Source organism: Calypte anna, chromosome 7, assembly GCF_003957555.1.
Source record: "Calypte anna isolate BGI_N300 chromosome 7, bCalAnn1_v1.p, whole genome shotgun sequence".
Lineage (NCBI taxonomy): Eukaryota > Metazoa > Chordata > Aves > Apodiformes > Trochilidae > Calypte > Calypte anna.
The window spans coordinates 27,719,183-27,741,969 of NC_044253.1; the positions used below are offsets into that span (position 1 = coordinate 27,719,183).

The following is a 22,787-nucleotide window of genomic DNA, read 5'->3' on the forward strand; positions in this document are numbered from 1 at the left end:
ATAAAGCCCTGTTCCAACAGCTCTGGTAATATCTCTGGGAAATGCCTTAATAGTGTTCTGAAAACTGCTTTGAAAACAACTGGTGGCTGGTTTAGATAGCAGGACTAGGATCCACGTTAAAATTTGTACAGGCACAAACAAGTTTCTCAGATTTTCACACCATCATCACCAGGAGCTGCATAAAAATCACACTGAATTTCCTTCACAGTTCTGCAAGAGTTGATGGCCACGTCTTAAAGTGCTCTTCAGTCCTGGGAGTCAAAGGAAAATCAGTATCCATTCAAGTCAAGCAGTTTTCCCAGCAATGTTACTTGACTGGCTCTGCCAGCAGGACATATTTTCCAACCTGCTTAGCTGTTTTCCAAGTCTGGCCTCCTCTGTTAGCACCTGAGTTGAAGAGAAGCTCCTGAACAGCCTAAGTCAAAGAATCACAAAATTGTTTGGGTTGGAAGACACCTTAAAGACCAGCTGGTTCTAATCTCCTCTTGCAGAAACCTCTCAACTGCTCCCATTTTTACTCTTCTTTAAAATGAAATGATTTCTGAGTGCAGCTCAGACTGGGATCCACTTGGCTAAGGAGCAGCTTTGTGGAAAGGGACCTGGGGGTCTTGGTGGACAACAGGCTCAACATGAGCAGAGTGTGCAGCAGCTGCAAACAAAGCCAGCAGGATGCTGGGCTGCATCAACAAGGACATCACCAGCAGAGACAAGGTGCTGTACTTGTACTTGTCAGACCAGATCTGGAGTACTGCATCCAGTTTTATTCCGTGCTATACAAAAAGGATGTGGAGAGGCTGGAGAGGGTCCAGAGAAGAGCCACGATGATGATCAGAGGACTGGAGCACCTGCTATACGTGGAGAGTCTCAGAAAATTGGGTTTGTTCAGCATTGGGAAGAGAAGGCTTAGGGGAGACTTTACTACAATGTTCCAGTACCTAAAGAACAGCTACAGAGAAGATTGTTTTAACTCCTTGTTTTGAAGGAGTCCCATGGACAAGACAAGGAGCAATGGGTACAATATGCTCCTGGGGAGATTCCATTTGAATACAAGAGGAAAATTTTTCCCTCTGAGGGCAGTCAGACATTGGAATGGTCCCCCAGGGGAAGTGGTGGATTCCTCCACTTTGAAAAGTTTTAAGTCTCAGGTCGATGGGGTACTGGGACACATAATATAAACAACAATATCAGAAGGGTTGGACCAGATGATCCTTTGAGTCCCTTCCAACCTGACATTCTATGATTGCACTGCACAAAGAAGATGGTTCTGCCCAGACTCAGCATGGGCAGCAATGGTGGGGCTGGCTTGTGCCTGCCCACCCTGCACCAGGAACGAAGATCTCATTGGGATGGAGGATTGCAGCCCTGTGACATCCCACTGGGATGCCATCCCATGGTGGCAGTCAGCCTGGTGTAACCCCAACCCTGCCAAGGAAAGGTCTCCCTCTGGTGCCATCACACTTTGCTCCCCTGAAAAGCACAAGCTCATTTGGAATTGGAGCAGTAGAGGATGGCAAGAGGGTTTCTCTCGGATGCCCAAATGTCAAAGCAGAGGTGGCCCAGAGACTGGAGGCAACCAAAAGCCATCGGTATGGACGTGGCCATGGATGGATGCCAGGAGGAGGAGGGAGGATTGGCTGCTGGGAGTAGCTGTGCCTGAGTCAGTGGAGCAGCAGTGCCATCGCCTGGAGCCCTCCATGGAGATGCTCTCCTCCAGGCAAACCCCAAAGCCAACACAAACACGTATGTTTATTTTTATTTTTTTCCCCAGCCAAGACCTCCTGTAGACCACAGGCCTCCTGGGCAAAGGAGTCATTCTTTGCACAAGCTTTTCCTTCATGCAGCAGCAGCAGCAAGAGCTTGAGCATCCTTATTCTTTCGTTTTTCCAATGAAAAAGCCTGGGGAACAAGCTGCCACCTTAGCTCCAGCAGTGGCACTGGAAGCAAGGAATGCCTTGCACCAGGATTCACAGGATTCACAAGGAGTGCCTTACACCAGAACACCCCAATTCTTCATTTAGGTGGTGAAGACTCCCACGGCTGGGACAGAAGGAACCTCTCTGGAAAAGGGCCAGAGGGATCCCTGGGCTGATCTGGAGAATAAATATGTCTGGGGACAGCATTTTGAGCAGGTCAGGGGTGGAAGTGCGTGGGAAGTGCTGGGGGTCTGGTTGTGTTCACGGGGTATGGGGTTGGGGGTGATGGTGGAGAGTAAATCTGTAGTACAGGAGAGCAAGGGTTAGCAAAAAAAACAAAACAGGGCAGCAGCTTAATTTTAACCTAAAAAAAATCAAGAGTTGCCATCCATGGCCCTGGTAATTGCAAAGGTCTGGTGACAGTACTGCTATTTTATTTTATTATTTTATTATTTTTATCTTATTTTATTTTCCTGTGCCTTGAATTAGGGCCGTACTCCAAGATCAACACCCCAGCTCTAGGGTTTAGGTAAATTAGAAAAAAAAAAAAAGGGAAAAAAAGGAAAAAGAAAAAAGGAAGGAAAAAACAAAAAAATGAAAAAAGGGGAACAAAAAGGGAAAAAAAGAAAAAAAGGGAAAAAGAAAAAGAAGAAAGAAGAAAGAAAAAAGGGAATAAAAAGGAAAAAGAGGAAAAAAAGAAAATAGAAAAAGAAAAAAAAAAAAAGAAGAAAAAAAAACAAAGAAAAGAAAAGAAAAAAAAAAGAAAAAGAAAAAAAAAAAGAAAAAGAAAAGAAATAAAACCGTTTAAGTCATAAGGAGGGCTCCTAAGCCTGAGTGTGGGGTAAGGCAGGCAGGACGGGTGTCATGCATGGTACTGTGTCCAGTTCTGGGCCTCTCAGTTCAGGAAGGAGATTGAGGTCCTAGAGCGGGTCCAAAGGAGGGCAACTGGGCTGGTGAAGGGACTCGAGCACAGATCCTATGAGGAGAGGCTGAGGGAGCTGGGGGTGTTCAGCCTGGAGAAGAGGAGGCTCAGGGGAGACCTCATCACTCTCTACAACTCCCTGAAAGGAGGGTGTAGCCAGGGGGGGGTTGGTCTCTTCTCCCAGGCAGATACCAGTAAGACAAGAGGGCATGGACTTAAGCTCTGCCAGGGGAGGTTTAGGTTGGATATTAGGAAAAAATTCTTTCCAGAGAGGGTGATCAGACTTTGGAATGGGCTGCCCAGGGAAGTAGTGGATTCTCCATCCCTGGAGATATTTAAGAAGAGACTGATGTGGCACTCAGTGCCATGGGCTGGTACCACAGTGGCAGTGGATCAAGGGTTGGACTTGATGATCTCAGAGGTCCTTTCCAACCCGGATGGTTCCATGATCCTATGGCACAGCCATGCTGATTGGGCACACACCTTCTCAGAACCATACAGGGCTTTTTGGCACAGTGTGTGCTATCCTGGCATGTGTAGTGGAATGAGTAGAGGCATGGCCTGAGCATGTGTGCACAACCCCATGTTTGAGGCACTCGGGTGCTAATTACGAGGTGGGAGGCGTGAGCTTGTGTCAGGCCCACCTGTGTTAAGCCCCCGCCTAATGAGGGTTTTGCCTCAGCTGCACATGAGCAGGATCGGGGGTCAATAAAAGGGGAGCTTCCCAACACATGCTCAGCTCCCTCTGGAGCAGCCAAAGGAGGAAGAGGTCAGCTGAGTCTGGAACAGAAGCATGGAACAAGGCCAGCCAAGTCTGAAGGCAGCAAAATGGGAGCGCTGTTTGTGCCCCTTGGTGAGAACCCCTCTTTGACTTTGGAGCACCGTGCCCCAAGAAAGGTTCGCCTGTCTGCACCTGTCAACGTCTGGCCTCGTAATTAGCACCCGATTGCCTCAAACAACACCCGACTGCCTCAAACATGGGGTTGTGCATTATGCTCAGGCCGTGCCTCTACTCGTTCCCCTACAGGCATGTGTGCTTTTTATAGGATACGCAGCACACATGGATGGCGTTTTTATTGTGTGTGCAATGTGTAATGAAGGAGGTAGACTATAGCCATGACAGAGTCTAATAGTTGGACTTGGAATATTCAAATTGTTTTGGTTGGAGAAGACCTTTAAGATCATCGAGTTCAACTATTAACCCAGCACTGCCAAGGCCACCACTAACCCAGCAGCACCACATCCACATGGCTTTTAAAGCCCTCCAGAGGTGACACATCCACTGCTCTGGGCAGCCTGTTCCAGGCTGACAACTCTTTTGAGGAGAAATTATTTAATTATCCAATTTAAACCTCTCTTGGAGCTACTTGAGGCTGTTTCCCCTTATCCTGGCTCTCACTCCAAACCATTTAAACCTGGTTTGTATTTTTCAGCATCACAGCAAATCACAACTCAGGCAGTCACAGTGACACCAGATTGAAAACAATACAGAAAATTCCAGTGTCAGGGTTCCTTGGGGGAGTCTAATTGTGGCACTTGGTCTTTCCCCTTATGTCAGGATACAGCTGTGCTGAAACCATGCACCCTGGTGTCTCCTAGATATTTTTCATCTTAAAGGTCTCCTCCAGCCCAAACCCTTCTGTGGTTCTGTGTCTCACACACTGCATGATGTGTAGTGTAGATAAGATAAAAGACTGGATACAGATCTTTTGATCACATGGAAATATACAGAAATATTGAGGGGGGGGGGGATGGAAGTATTACCTGGGGGGCATAACATTCCGGGTATAACACATCCCAGGTATAACACATCCAGGAATAACACATGCCGGGTATAACACATCCTGGGAATGACACATCTCGGGTATAACACGTCCCGGTAATAACATCCCGGTAATAACATCCCGGTGTAACACATCCCGGGAATAACACAGTCCCTCCCCGCAGTCCTCCAAGACACAGAGACTCGGGGCCGGAGGGGCTGAGCTGATCCGGGGGCCGGGCGGAAGCGCGTCAGGCGGAAGTGGCGTCAGTGCGCGGCCGGCTGCTCGGAGTCGGGTGATGTGTGCGGTGTGAGGGGAGGATGCCCGTGGCGGTGATGGCCGAGAAGGCCTTCAGCTTCAGGAAGCTCCTGGACCAGTGCGAGACCCAGGAGCTGGAGGTACCGCGGGAGGACCGCGCGTTGCGGGGGTTCCCGGCTGAGGCGCCTTTTGGGCCCCGTCGGACCCGCAGCTCCGGGACGTGCGGGAAGCGTCAGCTCCGGGCGCTGCGGGAGGCGCCGTGGGGCAGAGGTGGCTGCCTGGGGGCTGCCCCTGTGCTGGACGTGTTCGGCTCGCGTTGGAGGGGTCTTGGAGCAACTGGTTACACTGGGAGGCGTTGTTTTGAGAGCCTGACCCGGTGCTGGCGGGAAAGGGGCTCCTGGCCCTCTGCTCGGTGTTTCCCTGAGTTTGGGGAGGGTTCGGCGCTTGAAGTTGTCGCTTGTGCAAAATCCTGCGGAAAAAAAACCCCAAAACATGTGAAGCTGCAGCCAAACAACGGAGTCCGTTTTAGTATCGATGTTAGCGTCTTTCTGCAGTGGGATGTGGGAGGGAGGGAGAGAAAAGTTCAGGTGCCTTCCTGTGTTTCACGTGGTTGAGAAGAAGAAGGCACCGAATGGAGAGTGGGGCCCTGAGCTGTGTTGGAGGTATTGCTCTGGGCTCAATGGGATGAGTGGGATGGGAGCTCCCACTGGAAGCTGCCTCTGTGCTGTTTCAAATGCTGATGTTTTTTTTTAATTTTCAAGGCTGTCTGCGTGTGCTGTTAGTGTGCCAGACCCCAGCCTCTGGTAAATGTGAGATGCCACCGTGATACTGCTAAACCTCATCCCAGGTGGCATCAATAGATGCCCTTTCTTGCACAGTTTCCAGTGCTTTTCTAAACGTGAAGCTCACACATCCTGGTGTAGCTGTTTTGAAAGAAGGGGCAATTTTGGATTTTCCTCTTTCGTTACTCTTTAGTAATTAACTTTTTTAGAGTTAACTACTTTGGGAGTTGAAGGGAGAGAGCTGTCCCAGTCTGTGATCACTTGCCACAGCAGAACTCTGGTGCTGACCAACCATGCAGCATTCCCTATAATCCTTACAGGGAAGGGGTCCCTGCTTACTGCTGTGTCTCATCAAGCCTCAGTTGCTGTGCAGAGCCAGGAGCCTCTCATGTTCTCAGCATGGTGCTGCAGCTCCTTGGCATACCGTGAGGTCTGTATGAGAGTGATATGGAGCTGGAGGGAGGTGGTGGTGCTCAAAGTGAACTGCCCGATGCCTTAAATGGTGACAAGTGATAATAGTGAAACCGTGCACCATGTGGGAGAGTTGAGTGTTGCCAGCCTTTCCCACTGGGAGGTGTTTGGTCCTGGCTCTGGAGGTGTATTCCCACCCTTGGGAAGATCCTTCCAGGCTGGAAGGAGCACTGCTCAGGTGTGAGCTGGGGAAGAGGAGCAGTGCTGGAAGCTCTGCATGCTTTGGACTTTCCTTCTTCAGCCATCTGAGGAGGTTCAACATAATAACCTCCTCACTGCCCTGCTGCAGAGCCTTTGGTGTTGAACGTGTTTGGGTTCCTGGGAGCTGTTACAAAGCTGAATATTATAGACTCTCTGTCTCTGCCCAAGATTTCTGCATCATAGAATTGTAGAATCATCCGGGTTGGAAAGGACCTCTGAGATCATCAAGTCCAACCCTTGATCCACTGCCACTGTGGTACCAGACCATGGCACTGAGTTTCACATTCAGTCTCTTCTTAAAAAACCTTCAGGGACAGAGAATCCACCCCCTCCCTGAGCAGCCCATTCCAATGTCTGATCACCCTCTCTGGAAAGAATTTCTTCCTAACATCCAACCTAAACCTCCCCTGGCAGAGCTTAAGTCCATGCCCTCTTGTCTTACTGATATCTGCCTGGGAGAAGAGACCAACCCCCCCCTGGCTCCAACCTCCTTTCAGGGAGTTGTAGAAAGTGATGAGGTCTCCTCTGAGCCTCCTCTTCTCCAGACTGAACTCCCCAGCTCCCTCAGCCCTTCCTCACAGGACTTGTGCTGGATCCCTTCACAGCCTCCTTGCTCTTCTCTGGACCTGCTCCAGGACCTCAATCTCCTTCCTGAACTGAGGGGCCCAGAACTGGACACAGGACTCGAGGTGTGGCCTCACCAGCACTGAGTACAGGGGCAGAATCCCTTCCCTGAACCTGCTGGCCACGCTGTTCCTGATCCAGACCAGGATGCCATTGGCCTTCTTGGCCACCTGGGCACACTGCTGGCTCATGCTCAGCTTCTTGTCAATCCAGACTCCCAGGTCCCTTTCTGCCTGGCTGCTCTCAGCCACTCTGTGCCCAGCCTGGAGCTCCCCATGGGGTTGTTGTGGCCAAAGTGCAGGACCCGGCACTTGGCCGTGTTGAACCTCATCCCATTGGAATCAGCCCAACTCTCCAGTCTGTCCTGGTCCCTCACATTTCCGCTGTGTCTCTACAGAGGCTTCCAGAGTTAAAATGTTGCAGGGTTGCACCTCTGGCAAAGTTTTCCCAAATGGTCTCACAAAACCGGCAAGTTTGTTTGCTGTGTGTTTCTGCATCAACATTCTTGTGGGCACACTGATACCTGCTGACAGCTTCTGTGTTTCAGATCATGAGGTGATACGTGGGATAATTTATTTTTTAATTTTCTTTTTTTTCAGGATAGATGCAGCCAGAGTAAAACTGTAGGTCATAAATCCAGTTGTTTTGGTGGTCCTTAGCTTCCCCTTCTGTTTCACTAGTCTCCTGGCAGAGAAAGTGATGAATATTCTTGTTCGTATAGAGAAACACTAAAGGTGATCAAATATAGTGTCAATTGACCTTCCTTTGTTTTACTGGCTGTAATCCAATGAACTGTTGCAGAAACAGTTGTTTTGAAGGAGGTGATGAGCCCTGAGACCAGTGTAAGAATTGCTGGGACCATTCTGTCTGCTTCATAACACAGCAAATTACCTGCTTTTGGTTTAGATGAGTCTGTAAATCATACATGTAATTAAATCAAATAGCTGCATACTTATTTTCCTGTAAGTGCCTGCTGCACTACCCTTCAATAAATTGCTAATTTTCCTTATTGGAAATCTTTTCAGCTTTTAAATTATTGTGGACTTTCAACACATTATAAATTTATTATAATAAATAATATTTATTTATTTCACTTCTTTTCTACTTTTATGGCTTCTGAGGTCTGCTGGGTTGTGGCAAGTGTCAGAAATGAGTTTGGATTCTTAATAAGGGCAGTTGAAGTGGGCAAAGAAACCTGGTTCTGATGGAGTGCCCTGAGTTGGGCTGAAGTTCACTTCAATGTAGATGAAGTAATGCATGACAAAAACCAGCTCTGTAAGGAACTGTAATGCCAGGTGGTGACCACTTTCATGGGCATATGATGGAATGGTAGAAAGATGTAGCCTTCCTTTATTTACATAGCAAAAAAACCCTAAGTTTTCTTAGGAAAACTCATGGTGTGTCCAAGGCAACTCTTGCTGTAAGATGCACCTGCATTGCTGTAACATTGCAATTCTGACAGTCTGTCCAAAACTGTTCTGTGATGTGAAAAGCATCAGCTGTTTGGGAATGTTCAGATTTCATTAAACTTGGTGGGGTTTGTAAGGTAACTTGCTCTTAAAATACATAACTGAATTATTTGTTCTTGTTTTTTAGGCTCCTGGAGGAATTGCAACACCCCTTGTTTATGGCCAACTTCTAGCTTTATACCTGCTGTATAATGACATGTAAGTGAGTTGTACTCATATTTAACTTGAGTTATTGAATTTGTCACTATTGAGTTGAGCTGTAGTTGCCAAAATATTAGGAACTGGTTGTGTGACTAACAAAATGCATGTTTGCCATGCTGTGTATAAAAAAATCAGAACTGAAAATCATGGAATTAAGTATATTTCAGGAAATATATCTCAGGAAATTATTCTCCTTTGTTTGCATTTTCCCACCCTTTTGAACTGTGTGGAAACAGATTGGCTTTAGGAAGAAATATCCTTAAATAGTGAAATTGGCTCCTTTGGAAAATGTTGAACTGAAATGAGTGATTGTTGATGATGTATTCAGGCAGAATTTCTGTCAGTGCTGTGTTTATCAGGCAAAAGTGAGCACTGGTGTGGGGATTCAAAAGTTTGAGTGTGTTCTTGGATTGTTGGTGTATGTTATAGGACAAATTCCCTGGACACTGATCACAAGTATTGGGTTTACTGCAGATCACCTTGGTGCAAGTTATTTTGAAATTTTAGAGCTGTGCATTAATGAAAAGCAGTGAGTCTCTCTGTTCTGAGTTTTAAATCTTTCTGAGAATTTGTAACCATTTCAGCTTGAGTTCTGCACTCTGAAGATCAATGAGTAAATATTTCAGTATGCCTCAATCTCCAGAATATGTGTGATGAAGCTGGGCTGTAAAGAACTTGAAAAAATAGTCTAAATCTTTGCCATGCCAAGTGGGGCGTGGACAGAAAGTATTTTTCTACTGTTAATAAATAAAATAAGAATACTTTTTAATTTTAATCCTTTAAAATGTTTATGCTTTGTAATATACACAGTATATTAAAACAGCAGGACATTATAAATAATATATAAAGTAGTAATATATAAATTATGCAGCAGTGTAATTTATAAATGCATGTACTGGGGTGCTTTGCTCAAAAGTTTTTCTGCTAGAAGTGTGTGGTCACAGTTTGGAGACCACTGATTTAAATGACTGCTGACATGAGGAAAAGTCACAGTTTGTCCACGTGTTCCTCAAAGATGCAGCTGTTTGAAAAACAAAAACTGCATCTTGGAAATGCTGCCTTGGGTAGAACAATTAAAAATCTTTCCTGAACTGGTGTGAAATGAGCTGGTTAATGAACTATTTGTTATATTATGGCAGTCCTGTTATCTACTTGAGAATAACTTTGGTTTTCTACTTCAGCAGACATAGAGGGAATATTTTAAAGCACTGAGACTGTTAATTACAGCACCTCAACAAACCTTTTGGTGTCTCCTTGTAGCAAATACTGGTTTATTGAGGAATTTTTTTTTTTTCAGGAATAACGCCCGATATCTTTGGAAAAGAATCCCACCTGCTATCAAATCTGTAAGTGCTTTCTAAAATACCATTTGATACTAAAACCATTTTGTATAACCTTGCAGATTGTGACTTTTCCCCCAGAAGATTCTGTTCAAGTAGCATTTGGGCTGAGTTCTGTGCTGTAAACTGCTTGCCCAGCAGATGGCATGTTGGTTCTAGGCATCTCCTCGTTGCTCATCTGTTACCTCTTCTCAAATCATCTTGTGCAATAGAGTCCAGTACATCTGGGTACTTTTTGGTAGAAAGCCTCATGATAAAGGGTAGTCAGCTGGAGGAAAGCAATGAATTGGTTTTAAATCTCTGATTCTGGGATGGGGCCCCATTCCATGTGAGGGTATAAAGTACCTTGTTCAGTGACAAGTGACTTCAGGAGAGATGCACCTTGGAAGTGATTAACTTCCAGAAAGCAGGTTGGTTTTTTGTTTTTTTTTTGCCCTGCATTTGGATCAGAGGTTCATGTTGAGGATGTAATAGCAGAAATACTGCCAGACTTTGCTGTTAGCTTTTTAATTTGAGATTCACAAGGAAACAAGTGTTCTGTAGTCTGGTCTTAAGAAATCTCATGGTCAAATGGGACCTGTCAGATGGTTCTGAAAGAACATTGTCAAGAAAAGAAGTAATTACATCAGCTGAGTCAACAGTCATCTGGGCCTAATTTTACTTGGACTTTCTCTGAAACTTGGTGCATTTCTAGCATGGTAAATATTCTGTGAATGACCAGTGTGGGGTTTTTTGGTTGTAACTTGCATTTCATGTGAAGTGCATTCTTGGTGGAGGAAACCTGGAACATTAATTTTTTCAGGAAGTTCACATCTTAAAGCACAGTGGTTTTTAAAGTGTATGTGTTGATTAATCTTTTGCTAATTAAGTCAGGCTATACTTAGTATGAGTCCTAACTTCAGAAACAAATTGGTTCTCCTTATAACTAAAAACATTACTTTATTACTCAGTTTGGTGTCTGGTTGCTGTTCTGTCAGGCTGCTCTGGGGTCCAGTTAACCAAAAACCAATAAAGATATCCCCTTAAACCTGCCAGGGGAGAACAGGTATGGTGGGTATGGCACCACAGTTTGTGTCACCTCTTGTTAAGGCTGCAAGACCAAATTTCAAGTGCAAAATTGCCTTTGCTGAAGAGACAAATGGTTCTTTAAGTGGAAATGAAGCTGTGCCTGTCCTTGTCCCTCTCCAATTAGCAGCCTGAGCATAGGCTGTCATCCTGTATTGGGTTAGCTGCTGTGTCAGCCTGGGTTGGTGTAACCAACAGGTGAGCAGACTGTACCTATGGGGGTGATAAGCCCTGGCAGAGGATGGATCAGGGAGCCTGCAGCAGTGACACCTGCTAGAACAAGGTTTCCTGGTGCTTGTCTCCTCATCTCCACAGGAATTATGATATATTCTGTCAAGGGGAGAAGGAGTGGGGTGGAAATGGGTTTATGCAGAATTACCTCTTTATAAAGAATACACCATTCTGGATTAACTGTTCTGGGTTTTTTTGTCACAACAGGCAAATGCTGAACTTGGTGCAATTTGGTCAGTGGGACAAAGAATCTGGCAGAGAGACTTCCCAGGAATCTACACAACAATCAGTGCACACCAGTGGTCTGAGACTATTCACCCAATCATGGAAGCACTTAGAGGTGCAAACTGAACTTCTGTTGGGTAGCATGGCATGACACACTGCTTCTTTCTCTGTGTGTAGAGAAATGATTGAAAAATCAGAAGTGGTCAGGAAGATTGTCACCAATTTTTGTAGGTTTTACCTAAAGGATTTTAGGTATTGGGTGTAAAAAAACTCCTTACGAAAACTTGTAGAAAACTTCATTGTTTTTATTGGCTTTGTGTATGCAATTGTGTGTTCTGTCATTGCAAATGACAGCTGTGATAGCAAAATAAACCATTAGTTACTCAGATTTATCAGCCTTTTAACCAGTAATGTGGGAAACTCAGCTTTGGTATTTTATAAGCTCGTTGCATTTAGAAGATTTTTCTTTTGTGTGGCTCTAGACAGATGTTTTAGTTGGGACTGTGCAGCAGTGACATGCAAAATGTTGTTCCTAGAGGGCAGTACAGACTGCTAAAAAGCCTTCCAAAGGTATCTTGCAAAAACAAGTTCTCTGTAGCTTTAGAAAAAATTATTTGCAGATGCCTAATCAAAACAAATGTGGTTTATAAAAGACTGAATAATTTGTCCAATTGCTTTTGAAATATGCATTTTTCAGATCCTGGCCTATTTGACAGACAAGCTTATTGCAAACAGACAATGTCACGTAAAGCAGAGTTTCCTGAGCTTCTTCATGTGTTGGTGGTAGTAACCAAGATACTGCAAACTGTAGTTGAGAAGTTAAAACCCTTCAGAGAACATTTTGTCCTGGCATAGAGCAAGCTGTTGTCTTGCTGCTGATTCACTTCAGTGAATTGTGGGAAGGGAGAGGGAACTTCTAAAGTGCTGGTTCTACTGGTGGCAGTAGTTTTCCTAATGTGTTAGAACTGGAAAAACTGTCAAGATTTCCTAGATAGGGAGTCTGCTTACAGTGTTTATCTCTTCTTAGATGCAACTAGGAGACGAGCCTTTGGACTGGTGTCTCAGGCATATACCTCAATAGTTGCTGATGATTTTGCAGCCTTTGTTGGGCTTCCTGTAGAAGAAGCTGTGAAAGGTACTTTGCATTTATTCACTGAATAGTTTCTCTACAGATGACTGTGAGATGAGAGCTTTAAGTGATGGTAAATAATGTCTTGGTTCTAGATAAGTACTTGATTTTATTATTTGCCACTAGTTACCAATGGTTATCCTTCCCCTCTATCTGAGGAAGTGTTAAAACAAATCCCCAGTGAGGGAAGACTGAAGGTAGTGAGTTAACCTACTTTTTGGGTGCTGTTACTCCTTTCATCAGCTTGTAAGTCAAAATGTCTAAATGTTTTCAAGGAGTATGTCTTAGTTGTGTCATAAATGAGTGTACTGAGTGCACTGAGATGCTTTTCTGCTGTTCTTAATATGCTTCTTTATTTTGTATTTCCAAAAATCATATCAGAAACTTGTTCTCACAAATGTAAAAATGCTGTTTCAGATATATTAGAACAGGGCTGGCAAGCAGACTTTTCAACTCGTATGGTAATGCCGAAGAAGCCAGGTAGGTGGAGCTGTTACTTCATTTGACATTATTTTTAGCATTTTCTAGTAATTAGGTGTTAGTTTTTAATTAAAATTTTGCACAGTATTCTTTCAAATACTTTTGTGGGAGTTTATGTGGCTCTAAAACATGAACTGTTTATAAAATGTAGCAAGCACAAAGTAGTGGGCTTGGTTTGGGGCTACAAGTAGTTTGGATTAAATTACATCCTCAAATTAACTTCTTTAAACAAAAGTAGACAGGATATACTTTGATTTCTCCTGCTTGTCTGCTGCTGTCTCTGACACAGTGGAACATAAGTTGAATGACCTCAAATGACATCTTAATCTAATAAAGAAGAGTAAAAATATACCATTTTCAACCTGAGATTTTTTTCATAAAAAGTTCTTTGGGAAGGCATATATTGGATTTTGTGTTCTGAGGAGCTCAAGTTATTGGTATAATTTCCTTTGATTTTTAAAACTTACTGGATCTTTTCTTCGGTGTCATGATGCTGATAACAAAGTATCTGTTCCTGCAAATCTCAGGCTACAAAAATGCTTGAAGTTTTTTGCTAAAGCATTATTTGTGACTGCAGATATAAATGATAAGCTCTGAAGGCAGAGGTGAAATGGCTGCTCTTAAATTTCATGGTGCAGCTCAGGAAGCAGCCAAGTCGTAGCATATCTTAAAGGGCAACATCTGTTAGGCTAAGAAAAAACTTATCTAGTGTTTGTATAGGCAGAACTTATAGGTGTACAGAGCCCAGAACATTATATGTGTCAGGCAAGGTGTTAAAATTTATTCCTGAGGGCACACAAGCTACCAGCATCCTTAGCTTTTGCATGGGATCTGTTTTTTCATAAACTGGCTGCAAAGTGTACAGAGTTTACAAGTACTGGGAGTTAGCTGTATATGATTTTCTTCCAGAAGTGAGTGCAAGGATTATTTTAGAGACAACAGAAAGAAGCAGGAGGCTGTAATTTGTTTCGAAGCTGTGTGTCTAACCAGCTGAGCCTCGGGTATTCTGCTTTTTAGTTATGAAGTAAAATAAGTAAATTAGCAGGCTTAATTTTAATTACCTTTCTATCCAGTTTTGGCTTGATCTATAGAACTGTTTCATATTGTTCCACCTGGGCTAACTTCCATTGTGTGTTTTTCTTCAGGTGCACTGGAAGCTTCCTTGAACAGATTTATTCCTTCATCAGGTATTTGCTGTTTATGTGTAATCTGCTGTCGTGTTTCTAAAATTTTCATTATTAATATAATCATAATTTCACCAGCACCACAAAATGGAAACTATTTCCTAGGCAAATGAGTGTAGTCATTCCTTCCTTTACAAAAGCCAAACCCAAACAGAGTCCAGTGGGGTGCTATGTAAGTATTTGTCTCCCTCTCTCTTCCCTTCCTGTCATTTTTAAGGAGTGTCTGAGATATCTGCTTCCATTGCTGAAGAAGGGAGTATATCTGAAAGCAGATGTAGGCAGCCTCTGTTAAACAAAAAAGGATGTTAGTCAAAACTTGAATTACGTTCTTCACAAAGCAACTCTTGAGTAGGTTTTGTTGCTTTTATGGTGTGGGACTTCTAAAGTCTTCCCTTGTAGAAGAAAGCAGTCAGATGATTTTTCTGGGAGCCCAACTCCAGGCTGAGGTGCAGTAAGTTATGTAGTGCTGATTCTTAGTGTTGCCTTCATTGTTCACAGAATAGTGTGAGCAGAGGTGAATTGCAGCCTTGCTCTTTCTAATACAATTGCAAAAAGTATCTTAAATTTACAGGTTTAATTCCAAGTCAATTTCAAGAGCTGAAATCTTGCTTTTTTGAAACATTCTTGTGATTATCAGCCTTCTCTGCCACATTCTTTTAGCTCTAAGCCACATGCCTGCTTCAAAACTTAGTCTAACTCTTCATTTTTGATGTTTAAGTCCTAACTTGCCTCCCTGGCTGTAGTCTTGCAATTTATTGTTAAACTGTCATCTAAGCTTAGCTGGTATTTACATAAGTATCTGCACATGCACTGCATTCTCCTGCTACTCATAGAGTGCATTGTGTGATCTGGTTGTCAGAGAACCCCGCAGATCTATTTGATATCTTCCATGTGATAACTTCTTAAGGAAAGGAACAGCTGAAGAGCAACAGATTTATTTTTTTTTTTTGCCATGTAGAAATAGTGACAGTTTTCCAAAAAGCCAAAAGTGTCCTGAGCTGCATCAAAAGAAGCACAGACAGGTGGTTGAGGGAGGTGATTTTCCCCCTCTTTTCTGTTCTTGTGAGACTTCACCTGGAGTACTGTGTCCCCAACATATGAAGGACATAGAGCTCCTGGAGCTACTAAAATGATCAGAGGGCTGGAGCACACACCCCCCCCCTGTGAAGACAGGCTGAGGAAATTGGGGGTCAGCCTAGAGAAGAGGAGGCTCTGAAGTGACCTTTTGGTGACTTTCCAGTATCTGAAGGGGACCTACGAGAAAGCTGGGGTAGGGCTTTTTACAGGAGTGTGTAGTGAGAGGAGAAGGGGAAATGGTTCCAAGAACTCGGGGAGGGAAGATTTAGGTTAGATATGAGGAAAAAATTCTTTAATGGTGAGACACTGGAACAGGTTGCCCAAGGACGTTGCGACTGTCCCCTCCTTGGAAGTGTTCAAGGCCAGGTTGGATGGGGCCCTGAGCAACCTGGTCTGGTGGGAGGTGTCCCTGCCCATGCAGGGAGGTTGGAAGTGGATGTTCTATAAGGTTCCTTCTAGGCCTAGCCAGTCTTATCTTTCTGATTATTCGTTCCTCCAGTATATGCAAAACAAAATGATACCTGGAGATTAGTGACAACTGGAACTTGTTGGAGCTATCTTTGCTGTTAGTAACCCTGTGACTACTTAATGCTGCAGATAACTGAAAACTAAAGTTGCAGATAGGAAATAAGATATGCCCACATATGACTGTTCAACAAGCTGATGCATTTAATTTTTTCCCTTCCTGTTGTGACTGATGGTGTTGCAGATGGATGTGCTTTCTTAATTTCATTAATGATGCATTTGTTTTATCTCTGTAGAACGTGCTCCAGTTCCACCAATTCCAAATGAACAGCAGTTGGCCAGATTGACTGACTATGTGGCTTTCCTTGAAAATTGATGACCCTGCTCCTGTATGCAGAACAACTTGGGAATCCTGTGTACTGACAGTTTTAGAAATCTATGATTTTATTTTATTTCATTTCATATCTGTTAAATGTTGCAGTGTCCACTACTCAAATGTGTGAAGTATACCATGTGTGTTAGCCCAATTACTGTTTTGCCCAAAGCCAAGAGCAACTGAAACAATCCTTTAACTCCTGTATTTATTTAGTAGCTACACTGCAGTATTACACAGTGAGATTTTATTGACTCAGCAGAAAGAGGCAGAGATTTTTTTGAGGTATATGAGAAATGGAGAAGAAAATGAGTAATGAATCAGGTTAAGTGTGTTGAGGAATTTTTACTAGCAGGTTATGTGGCTCTGTGGTGAGTATTGCAGTGCTTCTTACAGATTAATTGCATGTTGAATTAAAGTATAAAGAGTGAAAGACTGCCCTACCCTTATCTGCAGAGAGAAAATCTTTTGATGAGTAACTTAAATAAGAAAACAATTTACCATAACTCTCTTGCAAGTATATTAGTTGCTTGTTTATAAATGATCTTTGTTCTAGTTGGTCTTTCTGTATTGTTAAACCTTCTTGTTTTGATGTGACAAACTTCACATCAGACAATTTTTTACAGCAGAATAATTAGTCATTTAACAAGGCAAATCTTCACTTTGAGGAAGAATTTTTAATTTTGGAAGGTTTTATTTGAGTGACATAGGACACCAGTGATTTTGCTGGTAACCATACACCTTATTGATGCCTGTAGAGACCACTTGGGATGGGGCTGTTGTTTTATGCTGCAATGTCAGTTTGAGGAATGCATTTACTATATCAGAGCACTATGTTAATCTTGGAGTTGAGAGTGGTTTTTAGAAGCAGAAAGATGTATTCCCAGGCTGCTTATTTGTGCTGTGCTGGTTAAAAGGCAATGGGAAAACAGTGCTTTAAAGGGCAGTGCATGCCTTCATTTGCATCTCCCCCCTTTTCAACATCAGTTGTTTCATCAAAGCTGGCAAGTGTGCTGTATGTTGTGATTGTTTTTTCCAGTGTGCACTACCTACTGTACATTCTCTTGTTGGGGGTGTGTTAGCAGGGAGGAATTAGAAACTGTGCACTGCTGCTTTGAGAGCTCCCTTTATATGTAAACACTTACTCAAAATTATTTATTTGAAACCCACCAAAGTCTTGGTTTTCCACATTTATCTTCAGTGATATTAAAGAACATGTTTACACTGACCTTGTGTGCTTGTTTGGTTTTTGGTTTTTTTTTTTAATTTTTCTCAAAACAGTTCTGGTTTGGCTAGTTTTTTTAATGAACTGTTTCTTGATCTCACTTGGATAGGGCTAGTTAAAGGTTGGTGCAATACATTATGCTTGGGTATTTTGAACAGCTTTGTGGGCAGCAATTGTATGGTATTGTATTAAAAAACACTGATACCCTTCAGATGGCTTTTAAAATACTCGGAGGTTTAAAGTACTTGAAGAGCTAAGTGAAAATTTCTCCACGCTGATCTGAAGAACTTAATCAGTGTTGAGCATAGCACATATTACATTAATTTATGGTAGCTTCCTGCACTGTGAAAACTGACAGCCTGCTGCTTACCTTAGCTGGTGCTTTTCCCTTCAGTCTACCAATTTGTGTAGTTAGGGAGAAATCTATTGTAAGTAAAGCAGACCACTGAATCACCAGTTTTGATGATTCTTTGTAAGAGAAGCTTTGAAGCTGTTTACAAAGCCTAAGGATGCTTCCTCAAATAGTCTTTTACTAATGAAAATGCTGCTTGATTCCTCACTCATTTTTGGGTCTTTTTAGGATATACATGAGTAGGTGAGGAGCAGTCTGATTTTAAGACTAGGTAAAGGAGATAGATGTACTGAATAAAATAGGTGTATTACAGCCACATGTAATGCTTTGCTTCATGTCTGGGAAAGGGAACAAGTTGCTTTAGTGATGTTGGTTTGAATTATCACTGGAATAGATCTTAATCTACACCCAATGGTACAGCTTAATACAAATAGCTTTGAGCTATGTTAACTCTCTTGAGACCTTTAATTGACTTGTATTGAGCTAATGAAGTCAAATTTTTACTTTTCCAGCATATTCTTAAAAATTGTGAAGGATATTACCCTGCAGCAGACTATCAGCTGGTTCACAGGACCTGTAAATAGGAAATTTACCTCAAGTGGCAAGTCTGTTGTCGTTCTTTGGAGACTGTAACATTGTCATTAACTGATCTTGTTCCCAAACTACTGTACCATGCATCCTCAAAATGGGAGCCTTCTGCAAGTACTGTGAAATAATGTGGTTCTGTTTAAAAATATTGGATCAGGAAGTTTGGAGTTCCAGCAGGTCACTAATGAAATGGGCAGCTGGGTTTAATGGCTGACATGGAGCTCTGCCATATCAGCAAAGGGGGAGTAGGTAGAAAGACAGATGTTGTTTAATTAGATGAAGACTGATCCAGTCTCTGAAATGTCAGAGGTAAATCTGTCCATAGAGCTGCAGTGAAGCTAGCAAGCTAAGATGAGATTGAGAGGAAAGGTAGGGCAATTCAGATCTCTAGAAAGCAGAGTAGTTTCTGTGCAGTAGATGTTCTTAGGCTTGCTCTAACTCATAGTAGGCTCTTCAGTTGAGTGTGCTTTAATACTATGGAAAAGTATAAATACCTTTGTGAGATGTGATACTACAAAAACCAAAATCAGACACATTTGTAGAAAAAGTTTTTTGACTTGGGCCCGTCCTGTTTTAAAATACTGCAGGCTCAAAAGGGATCAATAAAAAAAAAAAAAAGCAACTTTGGAGTGGAAATGGTAGCCCAGTTGTTTCAGTTTACACTTGACAGCTCTGGCAAGCCTAGCATAGCTTTGTAATTCCCTGCCTGGAGCCCTGTCTCTGAAAACCATGTGTGAACTATTTCCTAAAGTGAGATCTTTTGGTACTGTAAAACTTACCTGGGCTGCTCCAGCCCTGTGCTTTCAACTCTCTCAACAGTTCTAGATACTGTCATGTCTGCAGTGCTGGAAGTGCTGGTGTGGATGGACCTTTTGAGTTAAAGCCATTAACAATTCAGCTGGGAGCAGAGGTTCATAAAGGACTTGAAAAAAGCTTAAGTTTAGTGTTTCCCCATTTTCATTTGCATTACATGTGTAACTGAACATTGTTTCTCTGCATTTTATTAGCATCTCCCAGTTAGGTCAGTGATATTAATTTAGCTGCAGTTTTATTCTCTGTAGAGAAAGATGTTTCAGCTCAAAGTTGGTTAAAAAAAGGAGAATCTGTCAGGAAGAGTATGCCTCCCTGCTGAAGATCCTCATGGAAACATTCCATAGAGTTCAGTAACAAAGCCCAGCAGGTTTTCTGGTTTCTGATCAGAGCTGTCAGTAACTCTGTTAAGAAAATGAGAGCAGAATTCATGTGTAGAAACACCTCACCAGGAATTGCAGGATAACAGTACTGATGTGCCTATAATGCATTTTGATTGATCCTCCTGCAGATACCATGCAGCTGGTTTTCCTTGTTATAGTGATCTGGATTTGTTGTGGAACCCATGGGATGTTTTTCTACATTGCTGATCTGTAAAGTGTGTGCAGAAATGGGACAGTCCAGTTTCTGAGTTTTTGAGAAGCTCCTTTTCAGGGTGAAAAGGGCATCAGCTCAGCCTGGTGCTGATCATTACTCTGCTGGCCTGATCTTCTTCAGGTCCTGGCTACAGTATTAGCAGATACATGATAAAAACTACAGTGCTTTGTATACACCTCATTAGCTTCTTTCCTCTCACCATGAATTCCTTTCAGGACTTCCAGAATGACTGCTGCCTGAGTTCTGCTTGAGGGAAGGAGAGAGCTGATGGTACTGTCATTAAGTCCATATTCCAGCAGCCTCCTATATGTGTAATTAGTATCTGTGTATGGCAATAGTGGAAACCTGGATGTAGATGTTGGGTGGGTGGTTTGTTCTGCCTGTGTCCTAACCTGCTGGAGCTGGCTGGCTTTGTGGTTTCACCTGTGGACACATTAAAACAACAAAAACAGCAACAAAAAACTCCAGCCTTTTGCCTCTGCCTGGTGTCAAATGGAATATGGTTTTGCAGCTGAGTCTCAATGGAGCTGTGTGGCACAACTTGATGAAAATGGAGTCAAAAGAACATGGTAAGAATTAGCAATCAGGATGCTTACAATCAATTCTAAAGCAGTGCAGTAAATGTGGGTATCTTTCTCTTGAACATGATCTCATGTAATAAAAGTCTGAGATGAAGATTTTTAGAAGTAAGAACCTAGTAGTAGGAATTCTATTATTCTAATTTTAGAAGTAGAAATCCAAGTTGCTTCTTCCATGTCAGACTTCTGTTAAGCTAGTATAAGTGATAGAACAAATAGTCCTGAATCATAGCTAGTATTTTGCTAGTCATTTTACTTTGTTTTACATTCCTTTCCTGTCCTGGTTGAGGTAGTTTTAGATTTAGTTAGAATAAGCATGTAGGATTGTTATATAATAATACAGATGATGATGATGATGATGATTATTATTATTATATTATACAGAGACAGTCTCACTGCATAACTTTGTCCTCCAGCAATCCAAGGGACCTGTATATAGTTCAAATATTTTATATAGTTCCAGCTCAAATGTTGCATTTCCAGCCTGGCAGTGCAGGGCAGCTGGTACGATGTAAATGAAGTATTCAGCTTACTCTGCCCTTAAAAGAGCTAATATTTGGACATAACTGAGCCATGTTTACAGACTGGTTAGCTGCTTTAATACTAACTGTAGAAAGAACTTGAAGGCAATGGTAGTCACTGCCTAAAACTCTTAATTTGTTTTTCAGTGCCACTTGGGACAGATGTTACCTGGAGAACTACTGTCACAACATGATGAGGTTTCACATGTGGTTGGAGACATCAGGCTGAATTCTCTATATGGATATTCAGGTTTGGAAAGGGTTTGAGGAAAAAAGAAATGATTTAAAAACATAATACAGAAGGAACTATGGAAGCAAGATGCCTGCAAGGTTTAGATGCAAACTAGAGATGTCAAACTAATGTTAGATAAGCTGAGGTAAAATGTGCCTTACTGCAAGTAGAAGTCTAACACTCCTCCAGTGTCCCTATGGGATAGCTGGAGATGGGTTTTGGGGAAAAGGTTGGCACATGAAGCAGAAAGCTTGTACAGACAAGGAGAGTAGAAAAGCCTGTAAAACGTGAAAGATCAAATGTAAACAGGAAACAGCATTTTGGAAAGGGTGAGATGTCAGCTGGGGAATTGGTAGAAATTGTCCTTGACAGTGGGGAAAGTGGCAGATGCTGAATGTTTTTTCATCATCTTTGCTGCAGATTCCCAGCCCAACATGTTCTTTGCAGGGTTTGCTCACTCTTCCTTGCTCAGTTTACAGTAAATATGGAGGAAACAAATGTGCAATTAAGATACCAGAAAGCTGCCAAACCCACAATATTTCTCAGAATCCTGAAGGAACCCATGATAGCAATCTAGAATGTTGCAGGCAAATTGTCTGACTTCCTGTCACAAACTTACTGTGCTGGAGGCCTGAGGGGGTGTTGGTGCCCAAGTAAAGGGAGAGTTTGGAAATGGCAAACTGTCAGGCATTTGCTAGGAATAAATATTAGTGGTAAAGGTGATGAATCACTGAATGATTGATGGTGGAGGTGATGAAGAGCTCGGAAAGAAGCACTATGGCTTCTGTTAAAATATCTTGCTGCACTGGCTGGGACTCTTATCAGTGTGTCTTTAGGGATTTGGATAAAAGGCATTGGGATTTGATGCCCCACACCAAATGCTGAGGAAATAATATTGCTGCAGGATCACAGGAAAGCTCCTTGAAGGCTTGAGTAGGGCTTACAGGTTACTCTTGTAAGAAAAATGAATCAGCTCTTGGGCATGAAGAGTAAATGCTGGGACCACTGCAAAAATATTTTTTTTATAATATCCCAGAGAAGGAGATGTGCGACAATCTCCCAGTTTGTTGATGGTGGAAAGCTCTTTCAGGTAGTCTGGAAGGATCTCCCAAAACTGACTGGATGAACAAAGTGGTAGAAGTTGATTTTCAGTGCACTGTAGGTGAAGGTAGGGCAGTGCAGTCATGCACAAAAATAATCTTCAAGTGTCTTTACATGGTGCTTAACTTGAAACTGGCATTTGGAAGTCTGGGAGGAGACTGAAGAGTCTCTACCAAGAGCTCCAAAATCGCTTTTCAATGTGTGAGAGTGAAAAAAGCCAATATTGATAAAAAATATCCAGGGGGTTCTCGTTAAGGAGAATCTTAAGCATCTCAGGATGAGTATAGGGATCTAGTTAGCTCATGCAGAAAAAAAAAATTAGGCAAAAGCCCATCTGGAGCTCAGTTTACCATCTGTGGTTACTGCAGATGGAGGTAGAGACAGCATATCACACCTGGAGGAGCTGTGAGAAAGGAAAGAATCCTTGAGAGGAGCCAGGCTTAAATTTCACCTCCAGTGGCCACCATGCTGCCACCTGTAGCTGTTGGGCTACAGTCACCTTCATTCTGACCCAGTGGAGTATTTCCTAACTTTGAGTCCTTTTCTCACAGGTAGTATGGTCATTTTCTCATTGCTTACTATCTTTACACTTTACCTGGATAACATAGAT

The 22,787-nt window shown here is 42.7% G+C and overlaps 1 protein-coding gene across 1 annotated transcript; it reads left to right on the plus strand.

The window, feature by feature from the left end:
- The first annotated feature begins 4,845 nt into the window (after nucleotides 1-4,845).
- COPS8 (COP9 signalosome subunit 8) lies at nucleotides 4,846-17,040 on the plus strand. The gene is made up of 8 exons (XM_008495013.2): nucleotides 4,846-4,996; nucleotides 8,531-8,601; nucleotides 9,902-9,950; nucleotides 11,448-11,580; nucleotides 12,493-12,600; nucleotides 13,012-13,074; nucleotides 14,220-14,261; nucleotides 16,097-17,040. The coding sequence occupies exons 1-8, from the start codon at nucleotides 4,919-4,921 to the stop codon at nucleotides 16,174-16,176; spliced, it is 624 nt and encodes a 207-aa protein (XP_008493235.1). The 5' UTR covers nucleotides 4,846-4,918; the 3' UTR covers nucleotides 16,177-17,040.
- Nucleotides 17,041-22,787: the final 5,747 nt, after the last annotated feature.

Coding starts and splice junctions, on each gene's coding strand:
- COPS8 (XM_008495013.2), top strand. CDS start 4,919: ATGCCCGTGGCGGTGATGGCCGAGAAGGCCTTCAGCTTCAGGAAGCTC. Junction 8,602..9,901: donor TACCTGCTGTATAATGACAT/GTAAGTGAGTTG, acceptor TTTTTTTTTCAG/GAATAACGCCCGATATCTTT. Junction 9,951..11,447: donor TCCCACCTGCTATCAAATCT/GTAAGTGCTTTC, acceptor TTGTCACAACAG/GCAAATGCTGAACTTGGTGC.